A 21,076-nucleotide genomic window follows, 5' to 3' on the forward strand; every position below is an offset into this window, starting at 1 on the left:
AGCTTTAGTGCAGGGATTATTAAACCCCATGGTATTTCTTTGGATTCAAGATGCCTTTCCCACTTACTGAAAAGAGCCCAAGGCAGTCAGAGCCTAATGCAGGGCAATAGGACATGTCCCCTCTGCTAATCCCTTGCAAAATGACTTTTAAGGGAGTTTGGAAGTCACTAGAAGTGACAGCCTCAAACTTGTGTTCCCACTTTTCTTCCTAATATTTATAATCTCTGAAATTTAGGAAAATATTCTAGGCTCTTACAGTCATTTACTATCCAAATTTTACTTTTTTTTTTTTTTAAAAAAGCTTAATTTGTCTGAGGTCAGAGAAATTTTATTTCTCCTGGAACAAGTGCCTCATCATACACTTCAAAACAAAATGAGCACTGATGTCATTCTTTGCTCAAACCTGTCAGAATACATTAGACTGTGTATTCACAATTCCTAAACTGAACTTCCAGGCTAGCTGGCTCACTCCCTTCCCAGGGCGAGGAGAAACAGTTCAGCACTGCTCTACCCTGCGGACGAAAGGTTAGATCTAAAGCTAACCTTTCCACTCTGCTGCAAGCTGCCACTAGTGTAGTGTCTGTAAGGAGCCTCAGTTAAACACCTCAGGGCTGCCCTCTTCTGAGCCAAAATCGGCCATGCTCGAACGGCTTCCTTGATGCTGGAAAAAATTTCAGGCCACAAACAGTGCAGAGCCATTCTAACAGAGATGACTTCAATAGCAAAGGTCTTATTCTACTCTTAAACTTCACAAAGAAATGAGAAACAGGTGTACATGCACACGTGTGTTGCATCTATTTCTCATTAGGTCAGGGAGCATCACCACAGCTTACCAAATTAGTCAGGTACATGGTGACAAAGGTGCTTCAGATCTTGAGGATGTGCCCCAAAAGAAAAGTGAGAACTTGAGCTGATATTCTGCAAATTCAGGGTAAAGTCCAATACTGTGCTACCTTAGCAAAGCTTCCCCAAAGGAAGATAAAATATTTTTTTCCTCTGTCTTGTATGGAGCTTACCACTCTTTAGAGGGCCATATCTCAAAGGCATAAATCCTACATTGTTTCTTCTTTAAATTAAACATCCTATGCTGGCCAGAAGGTGTGAAATTGCAACCTTCCAGCTGGATCCCATCTCCGCAGCTGGGAACCCACTCAGCTTTTGGCAGAGTGCCATAGACATCACTGGTATTTTTCTGTGAAAAACCAGGTACCCAGCAAAAAGCTGTCACACACTTTCTCAGGAACACATGTGCTCATGATGACATCTGTCTCAACTCTGGGTTTTGGATCTGATAATTTAAACTAACTTGTCCGTCAATGCAGCTTTGTCACCTAGTAAAGCCTAAAGTTTCTTTAATCGCTGTCAGTGAGGTCTGGCTGCGAGAATGACATTGACTTCATTCACTTAGCTCTTACCAGCAGTGACAAAAAACATCAGTAACGTTTCTTTCGCCTGGGTCAGTGAGTACTGATGGCACTGACTTTGAAGCATCACCTCTGACACAATCCACATAGGAGGCAGAACCTGTATTTGCTCACATTTTGTTCCTCTTGCAGAGGTTTTCATATGAGCTTGCCATATGGCCTGGTCCTGTCCCTCTGATGCCCACATCTTTGTGAGCTTCCCACCGTGACTGGTGAGCGCACGTTCAACAGGAGCGGCCACAACTCATCCTGCAAAAGCTATTGCTGGCACCAAAGGCAACAGGCAGCAGGACTGGCCGTAGGGACTGCGATATATACAGCGAGTGAATGAGAGCACTGGCCTCCTGCCTGACAGTCACCGTTATTAACTCACAGGCAATGTGCGTTATCAAGGGAAAAACAGTCATACTCTCAGAAAGAAGAGAGAAGAGCACCATGCTTGAGTTCAAGACACCTTGTGTTAAAGAGTAATATTGTGCTATAGATAAGCCAAATTGGTCAGAAAGTGCTTGTTCTTTGAGAATACAAACAATTATGACTCAAGCGTATGACGCACACTCAGGAGATTGAATCTGAGTTTAGACCATGAAATTAGTGTACCTAAATCAAGAGTGCAAAGAACACTTAAGCTGCTAGTCCATTTGCAGCATGCCTAAAATGTCCCTGGTTTTTAGTTGTGGTTAACAAGTCAGCCCGCTAGAGATGCAGTCAATTTTTTAATGAGGTAGTTAACCACCTTAAAAGCCATTCAAAAACTCTAACCCTCCCTGAGCCATGCAAACCCAGTGGGACTTTTAACCTTCTCCTCATACAATCATTGTATCTGAACATCGTACGCAGTGTGGGACATTCACATTCACAGCATCCTCGTGAAGCAGAAGACATTATCCTGGCTTAGATATGGAGAAATGTGGCACGATTGCCTCAAGGTGTCAGAGCATGGAGCCTACTCTGCCGTCCCGACCAATCGCTTACCCAACCTTCCCCGTTAGTATCAGAATTAGAAGCTCCCATCTTAGAAAACAGAGCAAGGAAAATACCAGGCTCCTTGGGGTAAGGGAGACCAAATGAAACTTCCCGACCCTTTTCACTGTAAAAAGAAACAACTTCCCAACTGAAGCAATTAACATTTAAACAGTGTATTTCTGGTGCTTCAAGAAATCTGCATTTGGACTGGTGTGCACTGATAGGCCAGAAAAAAGGCTGAGCTGAATTTCTAGTTGGTATTTGGCATTCAGCTCTGAAAAAAACCCAGATTTGGTCTGCAAGGGAAATTAATCACAGGGAGAAGAGGCTGTGGTTAGAGAACATCAACATCATCCGTACTGTCAAAGCATGGGCAGTCTCTGTCCTGGGAGGCAGAGACCCTGGGTGCTGTACCTAACCCTGCCGGTAACCCACGGGAGGGACTTTCTCAGATCCTTGGCACTGATGCTTGGTGGGAGCAGGACAGGTCACCCAGCGCAGCTGGCAAGAGCAGGAGGGATCGGAACAGGGGGTCTTTATGTTTCTACTCCTCTGTACACCCTTCCTTTCCCTTCTCTGGTCATGCCCAGCTGCTCTGGATTGAAGATGGGAAGGGGAAACAGGAGGCACTGGCAGGACCTGCAGGCACGTGCAGGGAAGCAAGAGGCAAAAAAAGCCAGGGCAGTAAAGGTAAGGTCTCTCTGACACACACGGTCCTGATTGCAGGCTACCCAGCCCTGAATCTTTTCACTCTTTTGCTGCCCTGAGACTGTTCACGCAGCCCTGCTTTACAGAGCCCCGAAACATCAGCTGAAACAGCTTCAGAGAAGAGAATAGCTGCAGGAATTGAATGCCATGCGAATGTGTTAGAAAACAGGAACAAAGCCCATCCCCACTCTTAGCGGACATAGGATGTGGTCAAAATAGTGGGATCCATGGTCTTTGGTACCTTTTCTCTTCCTTGGCTAAGACTAGTTTGGCATGAGCAGCTGATAAGTACTCCTTGAAATCAGTCCCTGGTCACATTTTGTGGTTTAAACCAAGTTCTGTCACACATTAGACCTTGGCAGGGTTTACCTTATTCTCCAGAAATCTACTTTATATGCTAGGTGAACCTCACCTTGCAGCACCTGCTTTAAGCACTGTGAGACAAGGTACGGGGTTAGATGAATGATAGATCTGATCTCTTATGACAGGTACTGTCTTTGCTACTCTTTTCCTTCAAATACTTTCATTCTATGAAAAAGTCTTTTAATGCTCTAAGAATATCTCAAGTAAAAGTGTTTGTATAACTTCAGTCACAGCTTGACCAAGTGTCTAGTCAAAGAGTTAGGGTCATGGTCATTCTCTAAGACCACCAAGAAACAGCAAACCCCAAATATGCCTGGAAGAATTGCTTTCTTGGACATACAGGTTAGGATTAAGAAACAAAACTGCAAAAATTATGATCTCTTTTCTGATATTTTATGAACATTAAAAATGGCCAGGCTTAATTACAGACTTCAGAATAAATATTCAACAAAATGCAACGCAAAAAGGCAAACTTCCCTTGAGACAGAAAGACTCATTAGACAAACGATACATGTAATACCAAATGCCATTCACCATTCAACCTAGACCTTTTATGAAATATAATCCATGCTCTAGAGACCAAATTCACTCCCTTTTCAAACAGAAACAAAGTTCAGTGTTATTCCCTACACCTGCCTGGGATGTGCTGGCAATCCCTCCCTCCGAAAGCCTTGGCCCTATTCACATGCCTCATAGAAAGTTTCATGGCCACATCTCATTGCCTTAAGGAGCAACCACAAGTCATTAGTGTCCTCTCAGCTGGAAAGACACCTACATTTCAAACTTTCTACCTATTATGTTTCTACTGGTATATTCATCCTGTGTTACCAACAAGTTCTTTGAGCTTTATGTAAATAAAACCAGCAAATGACAGTATTTTTAAATCAGCTCAGCCTGAGGCATTCCAGGATGCCAGGTATAACACCAACAGTTGGTTTAAAGGGAAAAGAGGAGAGAAAAATAAATAATAAAAAAAATAATCTCATACCTGCTGCAATAATGATATACGGGTCCTTCAAAAGTGTCAGTAATGGTGTCCCCTTCTGACTCTATGAAACAAAAGCTTGGGATTAGGAAAGGCAAAGTGTCATCCATTGCCTGGAGTGTTTTTCCTTAATACTTACTTCTGCTTGTGCTCTGGATGGCTGCAGAACAAATAATTGAACAGCTGCAAAAAGAAATCAATATTGTAACATTTCTTCGAGAAGGGGGTTAGATGGTAGTAATATGAAAGGGATGTGCTACATGGCGATATTGACTCTTCGTATTTACTGACCTCCGTCTAACAGAGCTAGTGCTGCCAGCACCAGGAAAGGAGAACTCTTCCCCACAAACTCATACATGATGCTCCCGAAAGGTGGGCCCACTGCCGGGGAGAAAGAAAGAAAGGACACAGTTGTGAAGCCACGTCTCTGACTGAGCAAACATCATCTGCAAGCATTTGGGCATCCTGCTATTGGCACTCAGTGCCCAAAAAGCTCAATTTAAAAAAAAAAAAACAAAAAACTAACCACAAAGCTCATTGATCATGACAATAACCATATTTTTCACTCCCCAAAATACTCTTCCGTGTAAACAAAACCCAAACATCTCAGAGACTATTGCCTGACATATGTATCCGCATAAGAAATGTGCTTCTGTGGGAAAAACTATTCTTAACATGCAATGTGAATCTAATCTGGAGACAGCACGATAACATTGCACTCGATGAGACTCTTCTGCTGCTTTCATAGATCCCAAGTACTTGCTTTGGGGAAGGCTGGGGGGTGGTTTCTCTTGCCAGCAGAGCCTCCATCTCACTGACCTAATACTCCCATAGCAAGGCCTCCTAGTGCAATTCCCATTGCGTTGCCTCTCTCTTCATCATCTGTATATACACTGGCAAGCATACCCATTCCTAAAATATAAAAAAAAAAAAAAAAAAAAAAAAGAAAAAAATTTAAAAAGCACAATGCAAAATTAGGCAGCTATGTACTATAGTTTATGGTCATCATTTGCCAGCCCTACTAAACATTATACAGACATGACAGCAGGTATCTCTCTATCTATAAATACAAATATATATATCCCCTCCACATGGAATTCACCTTGAAGCAAAAAGGACGTTTGGCAAACTTAAATGGTCTCTAAGACCATGTTCTATTATACAGTATTACTCAGGTAATTTAATGATGCCCTCATTTGTTAGATTCTTTGTCCCCATCTTTTTCACAGAGCTTTTAGATGCCGCTTTTCAACTAGGTGAAACAAAGCTTTGACAAGTATTCACCATCTGTTATTTATAGTCGGGGCATTTGACACAAAGGTCTGGTGACCACTCCCAGCTGTAACTGTAGTCAGTGCTAGCCGTGTTCTGGGCATGAGGTATTATGCAGAGCTGATTACTTTGAAAATTAGTATTTCAAGTTCAGCATCCAAAATTAAAGGATTCTTTTGACCTTTATTTTCACGTGCCTCACTTCTGCATTTGGTGATGAGCCTTCATTTCACAAAAGAAAACATGAAGCCCAATTTATTTGTGTTTTCTGTGAAGCACTCAGACACTGTAGAGGTAAATGCTGCAGAAGAGTCCTCATAGAAATTAATAATTCTGTTTTCAAATCAAAGTTTAAGTAGGACTCAGTAAATAGGGTCCACAGCTATACAGTGAGCCAGAAAAAGAAAAGAAAGAATATTGCATGATTGAGCATTAAGTGAATACCCTCCATCGTGTGCACCAAAAAAGCAGAGGTCCTGTGTGGATGAACATACTTAGAAAATTGCGGATGACATCAAATTGTTTGCGTGAACAGTTGAAGAGCAAGTTAGAGAACAATATCAGAATTCACAATGCATTTGTGAAACTTGGAGAAATATTCTGGAAAAAAATAGGAGACAATACAAACAAGATAACACAAAGTTTTACACTTCGGTAGGAATGATTACATTCACAATTGCGGGGGGTGGGGGGGTAAAAGACTGATTGGCAGCAATACTACAGAAAACTTCCTTTGCCTGTGAGATACGTGAAGTGGCTTTCACTGCCCTCGGCCCTTGTAAGGAGTTAGAGTTTCTTCCAAGTACTGGGTCTGGTTTTGGTGCAGGACAAGAAGAAAAGGTGGGGGGTGACTGGAGACTATCCAGAGAAGAGCAATGAGGGTGAGCAAAGGTATAGAAAAATATCCGTGAGGGGCAACTGCAAGACTTTCAGTTTAAAACTAGAGAGGAGAAAAACGATGCGAGATGTCATAATAATCTTGCAATACGAAAAAGAGCCACAAAGATAAAGAAAAGAAACTGTTCTTCATGTTCTCTCAAGTACGGGAAGCAGAAATGGGTTTACATGACAGTAAGGAGGCTTTAGATGAGAGGCTTCTGAGAACATGCCTGTCAAGTGTGCATGAGGAATGACAGACACAAAGCTGATCCTGCCTTCAGGAAGGGGGTGGACTAGATGGTCTTTTCTGCTCTATTTTGTAGGATGCCCATGAAAAAAAGTCATGTACTCATCTAAGAGCTGTATCTCAAGGCACTCCTCATCCCAGCCCCTGCCTGCTCCCTTAGCCATATCCCTGCCCTTTCCACTCTTCATCCAGGCTTAATTCTCTCTGCTTAACCAGTGCTTGTTGCACAGCTTCAAGCCCATCTTAAGCATAAGATGCTTCTTGCTCCCAGTTCAAACGCTCAGTCTGGGGCATTGCATCTCCCCAGCTGCCCCCAGCACTGCTGCCCAGATGTGGGCTGGAGCAAAATCCCTGCAAAAGGAACCGAGGAGGAATCCAGCTGCCAAATTCTTGTTAAGTTTCTATGGAGCGTATGTGAACCCTGCTTATAGACCAGTCCAACTTGGAAGGGGGAATTTTCCCGAGGAAGCCAAAAGACACATTCTTGACAAAACACTGTCTTCACCTCCCTTCCCAAGCCAAATTTATCTTGCTGCTGCCATCATGGGAAATTTTTCCGACAAAAGACTGCGAAATGTTCTAACATGAACAAAACATATTTTCTACCATCTCAGTCTCAGAAATGGTTGAATAATTTGGGCTGAAAACCCATACTCCATTTCACCTACTCATTTAAAAATTATAACCTTCTATTGGAAATCTGGTACAGGTAAACTGAGTCCAAACTTGCAGATGGCATGGTAAGTCCTTGAAAACAACATTTTATAACAGAAATTTCAGTAGCAGACAGAACTGCTATCCCTACTATAATAAGTACCAACATAAGTTCCCAATGACCTTTAAAATGGCTAAAAATGAATTTAAAATGTTGAGAGGACAGATGCAGAAATCCCAGGGAGAGCGCAGTTCATTTAGTACTCTACCTTACCACAACCCAAATACCAAGGAAGTCTGAGAAGACATTTGCTTTTGAGCTACTTTATATGAAAGGGACAGAAAAAACATGAAATTGATTTAATTAAATATTTTTTGATTAATTATCAAAACCGCAGACAAAATACAATTCAGAAAATGACTAAAAATGACAGAATCAGTGATCTGCATTTTACTCTATCATGTCTTTTCTTACCTGCCACCGACGAACAAGAGGAACCCACTCCTTGAAGTGACCTGGCAATAAACAGTAATGTATAGCTTCCAGAGAAGGCAAACACTACAGAAAAAAATAGAAGTAAATTTTTAAAATTAGGTTAACTTTAACTAGGTTAAAAAGTTAGATTTCTTGAAACTACCACAAAAACTTCATACAATTTAGTCAAGTGTTTACAGCAACTTGTGCCACTTTCGATGCTAACTGCATTATTTGCTCTTATTGCATTTAGATGTGTCAGTGTTGAATTGCTCTCAGGTGTCTAAGCCTCCTGGTAACACAGAATGCAAGCACACAAGCAGTTTTAACTAATTACTTAGGATTTGATTACAGCCTGCTCTGATTCAGCTGCACACAGAAGGAGTAATAAGACCTTTCTTTCCAGCCTTGCCTCCCCACACTGCTTCATTTAGGGCTGCCCAGTCTGAAGCTCCAGGCATTCAGGGAAAGCAGGATTTAATGCACATGCACCCGCATGCATGCATGCACCGATGTTTCCTCCAACAAGTAAATGGGTGGAAAGAGTTTTTACCCTGGTGTTGCCAGCTCTGCGATAGATGCTGTGCAGCACGGCTGGCTGAAGGTGCAGGGCAGCCAGCTCCACTCGTTCAAGGGCTGTGGCAAATTCCTGATCCTCCCAACAGCAGACCACTAAAGAAATTTCACCCGAGGAGGTGCCTCTTTCTCTCTCACCCCAAGAGATTTTACGCCAGGCTCCACTCTGCCTTTTGGGACAGAGCCCCTGGATGCTGCACTCATCAGTCCGGCTAAAGTCCCCATCCACAACACTGGAAAGTAGGAGCGTCCCAGAAACCCAAGCGCATCTCTGCTTGTAGAGCCTGAGTCGTGGTCAGTGGCATTATATCTACAGCGAGTTTTTAAAAACTTTTTTCAGCTCCTATCTCTTGGCCACCTAAGGAATTTTGCTAGACAGGTTATAGCTGGGGGAAGCTGTTACAGACCAGCTAAATGCAAGATCCACATACACTTCTCCCACCCGCCCTGTGGCATTGTGCCTCTTGGGCTTTTCACCGGGTCTTACAAAAATCCCTACCTCCGCGGACAGAGGAAAATAAAGAAAAATAAAGGAAGAAAGCATGCCAGCAAATCAACAGTACTCCCCTCTGTCATGAATTAGGCTTACTATGCTTATCTCCATCCCAACTAAAATTTGTCTAACATGTTCCTAAAATCCAGAGTTGTCAGAGACTCTGAGACCAGGTAGTCTTCTCTGGCACTTCAGCCCCCTTGCTGTTAGAAATGTTTTCCTAATATTTAACCTAAACTTTCTCTGAGTTTTAAGCTCGTTATTCCTTCTCTTATGTACAGTGGACAGGGAAAACTGCTTGTTCCCTTCCTTTTTGTCATAGACTCTGGTATGTTTTACACCTGCCTTCTGAAGCAAACCTGGTTCTTTCATTGTTCTTCACAGGCTTCTAGTGATCCTTGATGTTCTCCTCTGTACTCTTTCCATCTGGGCCACTACTTTAAATGCCATGCCAAAACTGAACATAAAACACCAGCTGAGGCTGTATCAGTGTCATTTAGAGCAAATGATCTCAGCTGACTTGCAGGCTATGCTCCTGTTTGCACATCCCACAGCGACGTTTGGCAGCGCTGTGACACTCTTGACTCATATTCTACCCGTGAGCCACTGCAGCCTCACAATCTTTCTGATAAGCCCCTACGATAGCTAGTTGTTAAGGGCCCTGCAAAATAGCCCTCTCATGGCTGATGGCCCTCCCATGGCTATCAGTTTAAAACTGTCTGAGCACCACTTCAGATTACAAGAACCTGAGAGAAAGGTTCAGCTAAGGAAAAGACCAGCCCACGTAGGATGGAAGATGGTGAATTCCTTAGAGCACGTTCATAAGAGCATACTTGTCAAATCTCATCAGCATCACCATCCACATGGAGCAGCCGCCCTTAAATTTTCCTTAGAAATCAGTCCCTCTACACCAACAAGAAGAATTCCTAGTGATAATTATTATAGATCATTTATTTAAAAGTTGCATCTGGGCCAGACCAAATAAGATGTGGACACTTACTGATTGTTGACACAAACATGATGCAGAAGCCAGCAAACAGTGGAATCTGGTAGCCTATTCTGGAAAACAAAATGAACATTCACGTTTCTGGGATTGTCTCACTGACATTTTGAGTTAGGCTTAACTCACATGAGTGCACACACCACAAAAACCCAACCTGTAGTTCCTTGGTAGGCTTTGAACTATTTATTGTGGATGACATGATCAAATTTGTCCATGTTACAAACGCCGTTTCATCTGGCACAGCAGACTTTGTATCTGAAATCCCTGGAAGAAATCCTTGTCTCATTAGAATCTGATTGCCCTGTTCTCTTTCCACCATAATTGTTCTCAATAAAGCCCCTCTGGGCCTCCATGGGGTTGCCAAGGATATGAGAGGGGAAGATTTGTCTGAGCATGCTGAACTTAGAAATATCCCAGTGGTGTTTCAATGCTCATCTGTTTTCATCCTCATGAGACAATGACTATAATGAGACACAGTCAAACCAATGGCTTTTTTACTGGAAAAATTTGTCATCAGCTTTGTTGAGAGTTCTGCCTCAGCCAGGAGCACTGGAAGAGTCCTAAAGAGCCTGAGAATAAGATTTTTGCTTTCCATGGGTTTAGGAGTAAAAATAGAGCTGATCAAAGCTTTCATCAGCCCACTTCTTCATTAGGACTCTAAACAGCCTGTAGAAATGCCTGGTTGCTATAAGTATTTTCAAGTTTCCAGGAAATAAAGAATTTTTTGTCTGGAAAGCAAATACAATTTTTGAGCTGCTAAAACTGAAACTTTAACAAAAAATTCAAAATACACTATTTTTCACACCATTAAAAATCTACCCTAGAATCAAAAACACTACCTGGGTAACTCTGAAGACAGTCTGTATGTTCTACTCAGCACACTTTACTCACGGCTTCTTTTTTGTAGGGTTGGGCATCTCAAATGTATTTGCAAAGACATTATTTCATGGCCAAATTCTTCAACGATGGGTGATGCTTTTCCAAGGAGTACTGACTGACTTCAGCTTCCAATGATTTGACAGTATTGGGCATTTATATTGGCAGCATTGTCTGAAGTAGGTCAATCAAATAAGGGAAGAGTCTATAATGGCCCCTTTAATTTTTAATAACAGCAGTCATGACATAGGTAAACCAAAATAATTATTCTGCGTTTTATTTTTTTGTTAATATAATTTTTATACAATTAAGGACCTTGGATAATGGAAAACTGTCTGAAGTGCAGGGCTCAACATTCATTATGTGTCTCATTGTAACACTTGTTTGAGTTTTGTGAATGAAAGAAATCTAGCATGCACATTTCTACATGCCACAGAAATCTCTAATGAAGAACAGTTTTGCCTTAAATATCATCACTACATTACAATATGTCAAAAAGGTAGTACGCAGATTCTTCTAGTTGAAATTTGTAAGGGGGTGTTACAAATATCCAGCAGAGACTAGTTACTTCTGTGGTACTTAACTGGACTGGTATCTCCAAAGCAATTTAAATCCCTGGCACTATCACAGACTTCCTCTGTAGTCTTATAATCATTTTAATCTCTAAGCATCTTGTTACCTGGCCTGTCAGAGAATACTACCACCTTTTTTTGTCTGCTTTATTTTGTGGATGATTTTTCTAAGCCTGTCTCTTCTCTTGCTCATGTTTGTAGTACAATGGGGTGCTAACCTCCACTGAAGTTTCTACGTACACAAGGAAATAAAAAATTACCTGTTACCAACTTCATGCCTGCCTCAGAGCTGAAGTGGGCACTTCCCTTCCCAGTGGCCTCAAGTAGAACAGGCCACAGAGAGTTTGACCATAATTGCTTTGATTCTGAATTTTTCAGTTAAAGAAAGCACTGATAGAAGTACAGATTGAAAAAAAACCCTGCAGGTATGGCTACTGCTGGTGGTGAGCGATAGCATCTTTCTCTGTGGTATGAAAGTAAAAGTTGAATGTCCTTATGCCTTCCTCCATTGCAAAGTAAAGTAGAGTTGTGTCAGTCAAGGCTATCCCAGAGGTATCTAGGATGGACACTGTGTGGGAGAAATCTGATTTCAGTACAGAAACCAAGCAATTCTTAGACTTGACAAAGGGGCCATGAGACAGCAATTTGCTTCTGCTGCAAGTACATGGAATTAAAACTCAGTTATTTGTATGAAGACAAAGGACATCCAGATCGGCTCCCACATTCACGTTTCGATCACTAGATCAGAGACACGAGCTGTGAGACCTTCCATAAACATTAATGAGTTAAACAAAGAGATGGGCTATCATACTAGTTCTGAATGATACTCTATCAAGATAAAGCAAATTTCAATTCTTCCAGTAGGCTTCCTACATTTGGAAAGTTTCTGGTGGTTGAAGGCTGTAAGAAAACAAGTATTTTGGAAGTCACTTTTAATGCTCAGCGAAATACTGTTCAAGCATTGTTCTTAATTTTTGCAGTCACAGATATTATTCTTCCTTTATCTTGGACAAACAGGGTCACAGCAAGGTGTGAAGCGATACATAGCAGAGGGTGATGAGGGCAGAACTGGAGCAGAACGCAGTCCTACTCTTGCTACCCAGCAGACCATGATGCTTTATCACACATACCGAGGTCTAACTCATACCTTTTCCTCGACACAGAAATAATCATTTCAGAACTAGACTCTGTGTGGGCACGGCAAGTCATTTCAGCCAAAGTCTGCATTGCCAGTGATCCATCATACAAGATGATGCAAAGGTATATAGGTCAGCACAGGACATGCATTTGTGCTGAATTAAACAAGCCATTATAATCCCCTGAAAAGCTAAAAATTGCCTGGAGCTTCACCCACAATTTGGAGATGCACTGTTCTGGTGTGCTGCCCCTGCATGAAACTGCTGAACCTCTAGAAGTTGTGGTTGCTCTTGGTCAGGGGACGGTCTTACCCACATCCAACTGACATTTAGTTAGATATGTAGATTGTCCTTTCCTGCATAATCTTAGCAAACCCTGCCTCCTCCTGAAATAGCAGCACTAATTAGTTGGCAGTTGTGCTACCACAAATGTGTAATCTGCAGCTGCATTCCCTGATCTGTCCAATGGATTTTAGAGAGCACAGCCTGGGAGGTTTTGGTGAACAATTACACTATATAACATAAATAATCACAAAAAGGAGAGGCACTACCTGTAACAGCCAACTATTCAGTGATTCTGTCCCCTGGTCCTGGGCCATTCATGTTCTTGCCACATGAAACCTGTGAACGTGCAGTTTCTACTTCTCGGCCATGACATGGCATACTCCATCACAGTTATCTCTACATTTTGTTCCTCTGCACGTGTGCAACACAAAAGAATATTACAGCCTGTCTTTTCTTTTTTCTCGTTACCACACTCAAGCATGTGATTTTCTTGGGCACTCCTTGCAAAACCCTCCAAGAGAATCTGAAGCAGAGTCCAGCATGTTTCACCAAGGCTACCTGCACTAAAAGTGCTTCCTACAAGCATTCCTGACCTCTGAAAATGCCGGAGTCATTAGTTGAAGGGGGGAGAGGAAAGGCTGCCACTGATGGAGAACACGGAAATTACTCCATTTCGGTCCCATGTTGGCCCCAGATCGCAGGACTGCTTGGAAGTGCATTATACCCACTAACAAGGTTACCCTACAATAAGACAACCAAGTGATGGGTCCTGTGCAGCAGGAAAATAAAGGTTACACTAACCAGGTTAGCAGCTGTGGGTGATTAGAGCCTAATTATCCATCCATTACAGTGCTGCAAATCCGGTGGTTTCAACCTTGTTGTTACACAGCTACACCGGTACCACTGTGAGCAACCCTTGTTAAGTTTGTCCTGGTTGCCAGTCTGGCTACCTTCTTCCCTTCCAGTGAAGACGGGGGAGGACGAATGGCAAGAAGAATATTTTCCTCGAGGTTATGGACCAATGAACTGCTGAATGTGTGTGAAGGTAAGGAAGAACTTGCAGGGTCAGCAGGGACGGGGAGTGTGATCCATGCATTCTCCACCTCCATGCTGTAGCACAGGGTGGGCAGAGGGGCTTCGTCCAACCTGCAGAACTCGTCATTTCGATCACCTGCCAAAACCTGAAAGGAAAGCTTCTGTAGGAACTGAACTGCAGCTAAGTAGTTACAAATGCTATTTATTTCTTTGCCTCGTTCTTTGCATGTGTCTTGGTCATGAACATGTCATGGTCCTGGCCACTCTCTCTCTCATGCAAAGAAGTTTAAAAATGTGGTCAGGCTGGCGTAAAAATGATGATGAAAATATCTATTCATTTGTCACTGATTTTTGAGGCCAATATGGATAAGCACAAGGTTAAAACTATGTATTTTTTCAGACTGATAACTAAAGGGAGAGAGAGAGACATGGTGCGGAGACATTCCTTGGCTCTAGTGGATTGTGGGGCTAACACGGCTGGGCTCACAACCTCACTCATAGAGCTTGGTAAGAGTCTGAAAAAAATAATGGGGCAAATCAGTTAGTTATAGAGGGCACGGCAGCCTTCTGCCCACTCTCTTCACTGGAAAGGATTAGGCAGAGCCTTCGATCTCCCCTTGCCAGGGCATCCTCCTCACAAAGTGCCCTGTGCCAAGTGCTGCGCTATTTGTATAGTTTCTTACCAATTTCACTACAGGGGAAAACATAACGTGCATCTGAGGCACAAAATCTTATCAGCTCTGCCCTGAAACCGTGCCACGGTGGGAAGTGTGGTGTTGACATCCTATGGCAAAGCTATCACCTAGCGCTTCCTTTGCTGGGACTTTGTGAGACCAAGGGTAAATTGCGTTGTTTCATGAATTGCAAACCAGTTCACTAAGCCAGGTGTGTGTTTTGTCTGGTACTCCACAGAAAGAGCTGGCCTTTAAATAAGAAATATTTTTAGCAGAATTTACTGCTTGAATGAAACCAATTTTGAAATTTATTTTTTAAAATCTATACCTCCAGTAGTTATAGAAAAAGAGAAAAACAGCCTACAAAACTTCCAGAAAACCTAAAATAAAGTAATTATTGGCACAGACTTGTATGAATAGAACATCCTGTTGCATCCTGTACAAACTCAAGCACTCAAAGCCAATGCCTGCTGAAAGCCAGTAACTCCATACTCAGTTAAAAATCTAAACCACTCTTGAACGACTATATTTAATTGAAAAATAAAAACCATAAACACAGTATGTTACCTATTTGAAAAAGAAACTTACTGGGCATCTTAACAAACTGCGCACACTAATCTTGAACCAAGCAACCAATTCTCCTTAAGCTGTGATATTTTTCTGAAATTTTGCAAAAGTAACAACGGCAATAACAATTATCACCGAACAGCTTATCAGTGGTAAGGAAGAGTCTTTGTAATGATAACTCAGATATTTTCTGTTTCATTTATAATAATCACAATTTTCACACTGCTTTTTAACTGCTCATATACATCGTTATTAGGAAATGTCAACTTTGGGGGGCAGGTTGCCAATTACTTCTACAGTTAATTGATAAATGTGTTAACTGGTATTTCCCACTAAGCATTTCTCAAAAGAAAGGCAGACACTGGTACCAAGATACAAATAACACACGAAGGAAAACCAGTTATCCTTAAATCTAATTTAGGGCCACTTTGCCACTAAGGCATTCATTTCTGCTGTATGAGAGACGAGTCTGTCGCACAGGACACTGGGATGATGTGCTCCTTGATTTTTCTTCTCGCACGTGTTGAGCTCCTGAGCTTGCAAACCTGCCCCTGTGACTGCAGTCGCACGCTCAGCCCCGTGCAAAAACCTGTAGGATGTTTCCAGGAGGAAATCTCAGCTCCCAGCGCTAATATTCACACCGGTGTGGTGCCAACCCTGCTCCTAACAGCAAAGGGAGACGCTACAAGAACAGCTCCTGCCCCACGGCCAAACGTAAAGATGTATCACGCGTGTCCCGGCAGCCGGCTCCAGGGGAGAGGTGTTACCCCGTGCCTCGGCACAGGCAGCACCAGGCTCCGAACCCGAGATGCAGAGGCGGACAGGAGACATCGGCAGGGACACGCACCCTCTGACTTAGGCAGATGTCTGCCGAAGAAAGAGCGGAGATCCTAGCTATTGAAAAAGGTGTCGACAACGTGGAGCGGCGTTATTATTGCCCTTCTCCTGGTTTGGCAGGTTGTGGAAATGATGATGCTAACAGAGGAAAGTAAATATCAACAGGGCAATAATTTAGAAATTTAGGAAAATCTGGAATACCTAAAGAACTATTACGAAAATATTGTTTGACGTTGTGTTACTTTGCCTGTGGATGAGCTATCATATCCTCACAAAACAATAAAGAAAATCCAGGTAACAAAAAACCTGTTTTCCTCCTCACCTTGCAGCAATATTTGTGGAAGAGTAATTTTACAGTGGCATACTTGTATCTTTGTAGGTGGTATGCAGTAGGAGATAAGGTGAAATGAGAGAGAAATGGAACTGTCTATCTCATTTAAAGCTTTTGTGTTTAGATCAGTTCTGCAGATAGAATACAAGGTTTTGAATTCATACCACTGTGAGTCAAACCACTGCTTAGCCCTCAGTTGGATACTCTTCTGTCAGATTGAAATTAAATACTATATATATATATATATATATATAAAGCTGTAAAACCGAAGAAAGGTGGTTTTGGCTTCAAAACCTGAAATATCTAGCATTAAAGTGTGTTGGTTGTTTTGGATATTGTCATGTATGATAGGCATTGACTGCTTAAACAAAAGTGTTTTACAAGGACAAATTTCTGCCGCATATTATTTTCTGAAAGGAAAAATTCTTCTTTATAAAAACAGCTTAAATAAGAAATATGAAAATTAGTGACCTGACTAAATACAATTTGGAGTTCATTTCTGCAGAGATTCTGTTTTGGAGGACTGCAGCTGCTTCTCTGGGGAACAGTTACACAAAAACCTAACAATAAAATCAAATTAATTATTAACATCAAAAATTTATATTATATTACGAACACTTTTTAATCTCCATGTAAACATCATTAGTGCTTGGATTGGGGGGGTTGTAAGTCATGATACCGGTGCTTATACCTTGATCCTGGCTCAAATAGATTTTCTATGAAGTACCATTTAAACATACTTTGTTCAAGACATCATATATGCACAAGAATTTAGAGAGAACAGTTTGAAGGCTGGGCTAGATCACATACTGGTGGAAATCTGTGATCCACTGAACTCGATGATGAACATGGCGTCAGCAAAGTTTGACACTTGTTCATTTTTCACTGATGTCCACATGAATTTCCCACTGATTCTTACCTCAGATGACTCCAAATCATTGAATACCAAACCACACCAACAGCTACACATCTCTGTGAGAGCAAGGGAGGGATATGAACGCTGCCTACAGTTTCAATATTAGGTTTGCCTAATGTAGGTGTAACAGATATATCACCAGTCCACAGTGCTTTGTAAATGCTACATTGGAGTGTCTTTTGGCCCCATATAACTGCACTGAAGACGTTTCAACACCATTTCAGCAAAAGTTTCTATAAAAACCGGAGGCCTCAGGAGCTGGAGGAAAAGTGTAAGATACTGAACATATCAGACGGCTCACGTGCAGCTTAGCGATTTATTTTGAAAATGATATAGGTGTTTAGAAGTGTTCACCAAACATATTTCACTAAAATATTCCTCCAGATAAAGTGAGAAGGCCAGTAAGCCAGGGCCACAATAGAATTAAAGATACTTTGTCTGAAACACTAGTCCGGACTAAAACATCAATATAAAATCCTAACTGAGTAACATAGCAGAAATAACATACCTGTTTGTCAGCGGCCCTATGAAGGGGTTAGTGATTAGCTGCACTGTCGCTTTTGAGGCAAACAAGAGACCGACTTGAACATTTTCATTCAGCAGGTCCTTATCTTCCTTAGGGCAGTCAGACGGGGAAGGAGTCACATTTACTATCATTTGTTCTGTCTGAGTATGATGCAACTCTCTGGGTCGTGTCTTATCAGATTCATTTCCAGTAACCATCGTTGAGTTGTCATAGTAGGAGAAGATGCTCTGAAAATTGTCCATCGTTGTTGAGACTACGTTAGGCTTAGTAGTCTGGATTTCTGTGGCATTTTTCTCATGTTTGATGCTGTAAAGGTAACTGGGAATTATTGGCACTGGAAAAACAAATAGAATATATTGGCATCTTACTATCAGGTTATTTGTAAATGGAATCACCAAATTTTCTTGTCTGCTTTGCCACTGATTAGGAAATACAAGGCTTTCCTACAGAGCACATTAGTAAGGATTTTGAACGGCGGAAACACAGAACTGAAATAGGAGTTTGCTCATGGGAAAAAACACACCAGTAACTCAGAAGTGCAGTTTCAAACAAAAAGTTCTTTTACGTTAGTCTTTATTTTTTGCCAGTTTTCTTAAATATAAGAATTTCGATACAGACATCATTCAGAAAGCAAAATGTACGAAGTATCAAACCCCATGTCTGAAGAGTCTCTTTGTTGCACATGACTGCGCAAATCCATTTATTAGATTGTGAAAACATGAAAGATGAGAAAAGCATTGAAACTATTATTAACCCAAAATATAAAAAACGTAATAAAACACACTTCTAAAGTAAACCACAAAAATATTGATAAGTAAGAGCAACACTCCTGTATTAAGTATTCAGAACTAATGTGTGGATGTTTGCATATCTCATTATTTTTTAAAAACTTACACTGAAAAGATCATCCAGAAGGGACCTTCTTTGTATGCTTTAGGATCTTTGCTGCAATTGAATTGCATTAACATGCATCTCAGAAATTAGCATTTCAGCATGTGTAAAACCAGACGTCAGGTTCATTCAGTTTAACACTAGTGACCGAATCACCCCTCTTTGCCTTGCATCTCACCCTGAAAAAGCCCACTCTTTTAGTAAGTCTGCAGGGTATAATAATTTCTCGAGCTTCTAGCGTACATCATGCTGAATAAGTAATTAAATGTTAATAACTTTATAAGAGGGTATATTAATGTAAAAAAAAATGCCAAATCGACTTGCCAAAAATATATATGTGTTTAGCTAAGGTCCATACTGTAGCATCAGCTTTTAAGCTGAAGTCCCCCAAGAAATTCAGGAGTCTGATTCAGAAGCTGACACTGCAGCATCATCCAAGAGCCAGCTCTGCACAGCCCGATTCACTTCGGAGAGAAGCATGTGCGTTTGTGTGTGTGTGTGTGTGTGTGTATGTGCAGCCATGAAGCCCTAGTTTCTCTGAACCTTTTTCTTTAAATTCATATAAACATTGGAATATGAGGACTTCTGAAACTACCAGTGAGAAAAGTTCAAGCGTTTTATTTGAGTAGATTCCTAAATCTTGACACTGTGCCACTGAAGCCAGTAGAAGTTGCATCGTCGACTTTGATCAAAACTTGGATTACTTTATTAAACCAACTCACAGAAGTGCTTTTCTTAAAACCCAGTTAGACAGTTTTCTTATTAACCTATCATTTTAAGACCAATGCGGGGGAAAGAGAAACTATCGCCAGGAAACAGGCATCTCCAATGCTATCTAGCCTGTTGTTTCAGTTGCATGACCACAAGAGAAAAAACGATGATGAGCTAAAAATACCGTTATCTGTCGTTCTGTGAAGTGTTAGTGGCGCTTAGTAGAAAAAAAGAATTACGAAGACCTTTTTATACCGTTCCTCGTCCTGCAATTAGTGTGGAAATAAAGCGAGCTTTAGCTGTGCATGGCAGTGTGTTTGCAATACCTAGAATATCAGTTGCGTTTAAAAAAAATAAATCAGTGCTTGGAAATGTTTGGGTTGAGAGCATTAATCACGCATTCGGGGAGTACATCTGTCACTGGAGACCATTCCTGGCATAAATCGGGAAGAAAAAAAAATTTAAAAAAACCCAGAAACCAACCCCAAACCCGCTTGTACCTACCGACTACCGTCAGCAGCATGTTGTCCAGGAGCAAGGCGATGAACACGATGAGCAGGATCAGCCTCCGGGACTGCCGGCTCTCCCGCAGCCACCGGAGGAGGCTGAACTCGCCCCAAGCCATCGTCCCCGGCCCCTCGCCGCCGGCTCTGCCTGCAGACACACGAAAGCCCCTTAGGGACCTCCGACGGCTGCAGGACCCCCCCCCAGCCCCTCTTCCCCCCCACCTTTGGCCGCCGGCAGCCCGGCCCGGCTCCCAGCTCCCCGCGGTGGTCCCCGCTCCGGCCGCACGCTGCCAGCCGGCTGGGCAGGAGAGGGAGGAGGAGGAGGAGGAGGAGGAAGAGGAGGAGGAGGAAGAGGAGGAGGAGGGCCGAAACACAGAAGAGGGGTGGGGGGGAGCAAAAGTCACCGCTGCTCGTCCGCTTAAACCCGCGAGCAGCGTGCCCCCTTGGCGAGCTAAATCGAAAGAGGGGCACTGATTGATTCTTCTCCCGAAACAAGGAATTTGCCCCGTTTTGGCATTTCAATTGCTCCTTTCGCCTGTCCGCTCCGCACAGATTTCCAAGAGGTGTACCCAGCCTGGGGCATTTGGTCAGCATCATTTGGAATTTCTTTTCTTAATCTATGTTAGGAAAGGGATTGACTGCATTGAACTGATCAAAAAACACGTTTTAACAAAGACTTGCGGGTTTTTAATACATTGTCTTTCATATCACGTATTACACTGCTTTCTTTTAGTCGCCCGGTACTGAACTTCGTGAACCGCTCTTTGCTTCGCTGTCTTCACGGAGCTCCCCTTTTGGCAAAGCCCACTGAATGTGAGGGAAGTCTCTTAATGAATTTAATGGTCCCAGAACCAAACGTCAGGCTGAAGCTGATGACATCATCACTATGCAAATCCTTTGTTTCTCTAACTACATTGCCTGCTGTGTATGTTCACCGGTTTAGTGGTGTCCATTTGCAATGCGATGGGATTTCATTACTAATGCAGGTTTCTTAGGAAGCGGTGCTCAAACTTAGGCTGGTGCTTCTGTGGCAGCAGTCATTTCATGCTGTAAACACCCAGTTTCAGGAATATCAAAAGACATTTACACTGTGGAAATTTGCCAATGTGAGTAACAGTAGAAGATAAATGTTTATGGTCTAAATTGCTCTCTTAGGTCCTAATCCATC

General features: G+C 42.1%; 1 protein-coding gene across 2 annotated transcripts in view; it reads right to left on the reverse strand.

Moving 5' to 3' along the window:
- SLC18A2 (solute carrier family 18 (vesicular monoamine transporter), member 2) overlaps positions 1-20,088 on the reverse strand; it is a 31,270-nt gene extending 11,182 nt beyond the window's left edge. Inside the window, exons 1-8 of one of the 2 annotated variants that reach the window (XM_010564704.1) lie at positions 19,907-20,088; positions 17,783-18,134; positions 10,043-10,101; positions 7,974-8,057; positions 5,266-5,358; positions 4,738-4,827; positions 4,586-4,629; positions 4,450-4,510 (exon numbers count right to left, since the gene is read on the reverse strand). In XM_010564704.1, coding sequence (XP_010563006.1) covers positions 4,450-4,510; positions 4,586-4,629; positions 4,738-4,827; positions 5,266-5,358; positions 7,974-8,057; positions 10,043-10,101; positions 17,783-18,134; positions 19,907-20,027 — 904 coding nt within the window. In that variant the 5' untranslated portion in view covers positions 20,028-20,088. The remainder of the gene's footprint in view (positions 1-4,449; positions 4,511-4,585; positions 4,630-4,737; positions 4,828-5,265; positions 5,359-7,973; positions 8,058-10,042; positions 10,102-17,782; positions 18,135-19,906) is intronic. The other variant, XM_010564705.1, reaches the window with a different exon arrangement.
- Positions 20,089-21,076: the final 988 nt, after the last annotated feature.

The sequence above is a fragment of the Haliaeetus leucocephalus genome, unplaced genomic scaffold (genome assembly GCF_000737465.1).
Source record: "Haliaeetus leucocephalus isolate CR32 unplaced genomic scaffold, Haliaeetus_leucocephalus-4.0 Scaffold184, whole genome shotgun sequence".
Taxonomy (NCBI): domain Eukaryota; kingdom Metazoa; phylum Chordata; class Aves; order Accipitriformes; family Accipitridae; genus Haliaeetus; species Haliaeetus leucocephalus.